The sequence below is a fragment of the Crocodylus porosus genome, unplaced genomic scaffold (assembly GCF_001723895.1).
Source record: "Crocodylus porosus isolate Cpor-Errol unplaced genomic scaffold, CroPor_comp1, whole genome shotgun sequence".
Lineage (NCBI taxonomy): Eukaryota > Metazoa > Chordata > Crocodylia > Crocodylidae > Crocodylus > Crocodylus porosus.
In genome coordinates this window covers 40,323,892-40,330,135 of record NW_017728906.1, presented here as the reverse complement: position 1 = coordinate 40,330,135, position 6,244 = coordinate 40,323,892, and the positions used below count along the sequence as shown (strand labels likewise).

General features: G+C 43.2%; 1 protein-coding gene across 2 annotated transcripts in view; it reads right to left on the bottom strand.

Annotated features, from left to right (window-relative positions):
- IGSF5 (immunoglobulin superfamily member 5) overlaps positions 1 to 6,244 on the bottom strand; it is a 70,975-nt gene that overhangs the window by 50,724 nt on the left and 14,007 nt on the right. For both annotated transcript variants that reach the window (XM_019528960.1, XM_019528961.1), the window contains exons 3-4: positions 3,623 to 3,943; positions 2,336 to 2,644 (exon numbers count right to left, since the gene is read on the bottom strand). In XM_019528960.1, coding sequence (XP_019384505.1) covers positions 2,336 to 2,644; positions 3,623 to 3,943 — 630 coding nt within the window. The remainder of the gene's footprint in view (positions 1 to 2,335; positions 2,645 to 3,622; positions 3,944 to 6,244) is intronic.

Here is a 6,244-nt window from a genome sequence, read left to right as displayed (position 1 = left end):
ATCTACTCAGGTCCCTTCCAACCCTAGAAACTATGAAACTATAATCCCAGGACTGAGAGGCTGCAAAAGGCACTTTGTGTGCCACCTCTTCCACTGCCACATCCTGTCCTCAGCTGAACCATACACTGGATCTAATCCAGCATGTTTTTATTGTCTACAGTTTGGAAAAGAGAAGTATCTCACCTAGGATACCACTTCAGTAAAAATATTTGCTGATATACACAGTGATCCAGAGCCTGGTCCCTTGTTCCTCTTGCTACGTGTGCCTGGTAAGTTCAGCTTTTCCAATAGCTTGGTAAGTCTCCTGAGAACAGAGATGTTCACTTGTGGAGCTAATTCCCACAGAATATTGGAGAGACCAAGAAGGTAGCAATATGTAAAAAATAATTGCACACTTACATGACTAGCAAATATAAACAGAGTTATAATGCTTATTGCTAACTTACAATTTGAAAGATATATTAAATATCATGCTTCACAGGTAAGGGAACAAGAGGAAGATGAATATATGGGGTATATTATCCCACATCTGCTGGCTCTATAGGTATTTTTCACTTTCCTCTGAAGCATCTGGAGGGTGAGACTGTCCAGGACTGGGGGTAATGGGCCTCGAAGCCCATCCAGTATGTTCCTACAAGAGCAATGCTTGGGAAAGAGCATGGCTAAGATTTCACTGTGCTCCAGCAATCCTTGTTGATGACACAGCCAACCAGCCTCCATGAGGAAACACATGGAAGAGTGTCAGTTAGGCTAGGAACAGACATTACACATAAACCAGTTTAAGTGATCACAAACTGGTTTAAACCTGTAAGAGAACAGATGTTCAGTGAACATAAACCAGTTTGAAAATGGCTGAAACCAGTTTGAGATAAACCTGATTGAATGTAGTATCAGACTTAACTGATTTGGCTCAAACCAGTTTATGCAATGTCTGTCCCAGACCCCTTGCTGGTTTAAGCTAAATCAGAGACACTACCCCCACCCAGCATCCCAGCATGCTCTCTGGGCTGGGCAGGGGTCTCTGCTTCACAGCAGGGCTGGCCCCTCCCCTCGGCTCCCTGGCTGGAGCTCAGCACAGACTTGCAGGCACAGCAGGGTCTGCTGGGTTCCCCATGCCCCCCCCCATCCCCCCTCAGCCACCACTCATTACTTAAGCAGAGATCCTTTCCTCCTCTCTACCACAGCAGGGACTATAGGCAGACAGAATAGTGACCACTTAGAGCTTTTGAAGCTAATCAACAGGTCATCTGGTAAGGTGTTTAAGAAGTTTGAAGTAATGTAGAAAGAGGCTATTGTTTTGCTAATCAGGTGATAAAGACTGTTATCCGTGTGTCATCCCTGCCCCCTACCCAACTGGCTTGGTCATCTATCAGTTTGCTGCAAACAGTATGATGAAGCAGGGAGGAAGATTGAAAAGCTCCATATCTTCAACAGATTCATTCACTGAACAACCCCCTTGCCTCAGAGCACTAGCCTGGGGCTGGCAAGACTCTCCCCACCCCCACCTCCCTTAAACAGCCAGCGGGGAAAAGCCTGGGACTATGCAGGCAGACCTCCCTAATGAAAGAGTCCTGCCGGGGCCTGGCCACACCCCCCTCAGTTCACCTCCCTGCAGAAGGGAAGGGAGGGCAGCTCTAGTGCCCCCTACTACCTTGGCTTCTAGCCTGACCCACTGCAGGCATGTGCCTGAATTTCCTCAGTCTAGGGAGAATGTCTGTCCAGTTTTAAACCAGTTCTGCCTAGTCAGGTTAGACTAGCCTGCAAAGATTGAACCAATTCAGGATCAGGCTTTCTGAATGTCTGTCCCTAGCCTTAGAGACTGGGAATTCTATCTGCCCTGCTCGCTCTTTGTAGGAACCAGAAATTGAAATTCAGGCTTTCTTGACATCAATGGCAAAACTGGCACTGACTCCAAAGGAGCCAGGATTTCATCTAGGTTTGACTTGAGCAAATGAAGTATCACCTAAAATGTTTATGGTAGGTACAGAGATGTGTTTTATCTTATGGGCTGAAACATGTCTTTGTTTTTTAAACCTGAATATATTGGAGGGGATCTTGCACAAGTCGCAGCACTCCATTTTGTATGCAATGATGTCATGAAAAGGAAAGCTCCACTTTGTGTTGCTTAGAATGTATTGTAAATGTGATGTCATGGTGCACAGGACTCGTGCTAACCCCATGTATAGGGCTTGCCATACATGAATATCAAGTTGCAGTTTGTACCATTTACAGAAGCTTGATTCTCTTGCAGTAGCACATACCACATTGCTCAGGCTACACATCAAAGGTTCTCAGAACAAAATAAACAATGACGGCATGAGGAATGTTCACTTACCTAGAGGAGATTCAACCAAAATAAGAGATACAGTCGCATTCTGTGGCTTAGACAATGCTCCTATATCAGCTAAACAAGTCAGGGTCTCATTGGTTAATGGAGTCAAAGTTAAGATGCTGGTCGTATTGTGAAGGCCATTAGATTCTTGACCATGTTCAGTGATATACATCGATTTATCTACGAAAGAGTTATTTATCTTCCAGGTAATGTTTGGAGCTGGAGCCCATCCTAAGGCTTCACAAAAAATTTCAATTGTTTTGTTCACTTCTACTGTCAAGCTGCTATCTTTGATGAACAAAGATCCATTAACTGTAGGAGGCAAAAATGTTTTCTTTCTTCAGAATATTTAAATTAAATGCTTTTCTACTGCCAGCTTTAAATCTCTTTTGATAACAGAAATCAATCATGTTTTGAAATGTACATTAAAAAACCTATAAAATACTGGTTGTCTCATTTTTATGAGACAAACACAAAGCTATTGCAATTTCTTGCCCATGTTATATTCTGTTTTGACATTAGGCTCAGTTTTCAATGAAAAAGGCTGGAATTATATTTCTCTATTAGTTTTTAAAGAGTTTCTTCAGGTCAATCAGGAAACAAATTATAGAAGGCTCATATTCTCTTGGTGTTAGGTACTTTTCTTTATAACAAATTAACAGTGGCAGAAGGAAGATTCTACTTGACTGAATGCACATGCAACAGTGATGATTGAGAGAGCTTATATAGAAAGTACTTGATATGCAGGATCTTATTTTTTCTTGGTCGCTGTAATGTAGAGCAAAAGTCATAACAAGAGAAGTATAACCTTGTGTCTCAGAGACTACACTTCTGCACTCCCTTGAATCAACTACAAATAAGCTGGCTGGATGCTGCCAATTCCTAAATCAGAAGTAGAAGGGAAGCTCTACATTAAATACCAAATATGGTTTATGTACAAAACTGAGCAAAAATCCATAAAGACTCTGGTCAGAAGAGATTCTTTTTGACTGATAAATGGCACTGTTATTAACAGGCTTCTGGCACTCTCAAGCAATCCAAGAAACAATAAGAGAGGCTATGGAAAAAAGAGCAGAATTGAAATCTTTTATAGCAGCAGCCTGAATATGAGTGAGAAAGCTGCTCTGATGCAAAATTACTGAAACAGCTTTCAAAAGAAGAGACATAGCACATATAGGGCATTAAATGAAAGAAAGAAACAATATATAGAGACAATCTGGGCCATGTGCCAAAGACTATGTTTTAGCAGTAATTTAAAATGAATTCCTTGACATGAAAATTCATACACACCTTGAACAGTAAGAAATGCATAGCCATTTTCACTACTGCCTTGACTGCTGCATTCTATTTTACCAGAATCACTCTGACGGACATCGTGGATAATCAGCTCTGAAGTAAATTCATTACCAGCCGTATAATTTTGAGAGGTGAAACGATTTTCTGTTATAACAGGTCCTAAATGATTAACTACAGTAAGAACAAGTTTCCCATTTGAAAGCCAAATGATGATTTTCCATTCCTGTGAGACAGTGCAGTTAAACTGGGCCTCTGAACCAGCTAGAACTGTTGCATTAGCGGGACCACGGACAATAGCATAACAGGAGCCAAGGCCTGTGAGGGAAAATAAATCCAAGAATTATAAGTATTGAAATACAAATGTCAATGTAGTGCTCTGGCTTGCTTAGTTTATTCTGCAAGATACTGTTATAAAACAATAATACCGTGTTTACTCAATTCTAAGATGAGGGTTCCTTTCTCCTATTTAACATGGGGGAAAAGCCCCTCATCTTAGAACTGAGTACAAAGGGGTGGAGGGAGCAGGTAACTGCTGTGGCTACCAGCTCATGTCCCTGAATCTCCCCACCTCCCACAGCCTCTCTCCCTCTCCCCACCCCACTCCCTCTGCCCCTACGTTTGTTCAGTTCTGAAAGACTCCATCCACACTGCAGCCTAGGATACTAAGCCCAGCTCCAGCCCAGCCCCATAGCAGTGATGTACATAGCCTGCATAGCTACTATGCGACCAGGCTGGAGCCATGCTCAGTGCCCCAGGCTTGAACAGGGATGGAGCCTGCTGGCATGAAGCCAAGATAAGGGGAGAATGGGAGAGCCAAGTCTGAGGGGAGATGGGGATGGAGGGAAGGAGGAGAAGGGGGAGCAGAATGGGAAGGGGGCCCCAAGACCCTGGGAATGGGGGCAAGCAGGGGGTAGGCAGGTGGAAGAGGTGACAAGAGAGCAGGTACAAGCAGAGGGCATGCTGCTTGATCTTCCCATACCACCTGCATGCCACTGCCTTCCCCCTGCAGAGGTGGGGGTGAAGTAAAAACAACTGTCCAATAATTAGATTATATAGATGGAAAATTATACCAAATTTACCATTTTTCCTATATAGAATCTAAGTTTTGGGGGGAGGAGGGTTCATCTTAAATTTAAGGTTGTCTTAAATTAAAGTAAATATGGTCCTTCTGGTATTGCATAGATGTAAGCATTTGACACCTGAAGAGAATGCCTATTAAAGGCAACCATCACTATATCTAATCTAATAGCATATATCCAACCGTGGTGAATGTTTGCAGAGCAAGTTTTAAACGCCAACTATTAACAATAAGTGCCACTTTAAACAAAGAATGTTGAAATGAAGTCAGGGTTGAGTATGGTTGACGGTACATCAGTGATCTGCGGAAAATACATTACAGGGTCCTTGTAATGTCATCCCACAGTCATGGGACACACAGAATTTAAATAAATTCAGAGTTGGTGTATATCCCACTGCCAGTTTTGTGTGCACATAGATACACCATTGTTATCTAGTGATGGAACACTCCTAGCCCACCTTAGAGCCAAGCTGTGTTAAGTTAGCCAGTTATTAGTGAAAGGCTGCTGACTTGTGAAGAGGTGCCCCAATGAGATGGGCATTCTGCAGAACAGAGAAATAGGGAGTCCCAGTGTCCCACTTCCTCCATACTTTGAGGGTTCCCCATGCCATGCTGCATCAATACACAAGGAAAGCAAGACAGCAATGCCAAGGGGAACTTTTCCAGAACCAGTCCCAAAGCATGCAGTCTTTAGGATAGCAGGATTAAGTAGAAAATTCTTCCCACAGTCTCCCATTAAAACTAACAGAATTGCCTCATATAAAATTAACTGTATAGGGTGCAGACAGAAGTGCAGCTCCCCACTGTAACTGGGAACACTTTGCAGGAAGTGTTCTGAGTTACAAAGATCCCTCAAACAAACAAGTTCATTGTTGGTTCTAAGAGGGAGGGAATCCAGCTGCTGGCTGCCTGCCTACAGCCAGTTTCCCCTAGCAATGGCCCCTCCTCCTTGCCAACCTGTCTCTATTTTCAGAATGGGAGTGGTGAAAGGGAGCAGGAACCCATTCTAGAAGTTCCCCAGCCAATACTGATCAGTGGGGTGGCTGAAATGGAGCCCCCAAAAGACTGAACTCCTTCCGCTCCCTTTCCCCTATCCCATTCTGAAAACAACAACAGCCTGGCAGGCAGTGCAGACAGAAGTTACAGAAGATGTTTTCTTTTGAAACATCTTCATCTGAACCCTCATTGCATGAGGGTTCAGATTTTTGCCCAATTGGGCATTTTTGAAGCTGTCTGCAGCTGTGCACTTATATTTGGTCATGACTATAGACCACTTTCTGTGGCCAAATTGGGCAAAAAATTGTCACTTCTGTCTGTGCCCATGGTGACCAAGTTATCTTGGATGTCACAATAGTTCCATTTAAATCACCCAATACAGTTTGTTGCTTATACATCATAGCAATTAGACACAATTGTTAATAACTTACGGTGTCTTTACACATGTTCTGGGGGTGGGTGGAGGGGTGCTCTAAAGAGGCTTCAGGAGCCCTTTAATTAAAGCGTCCACAGAATTTCAGGTACTCATTATCCCACACTTC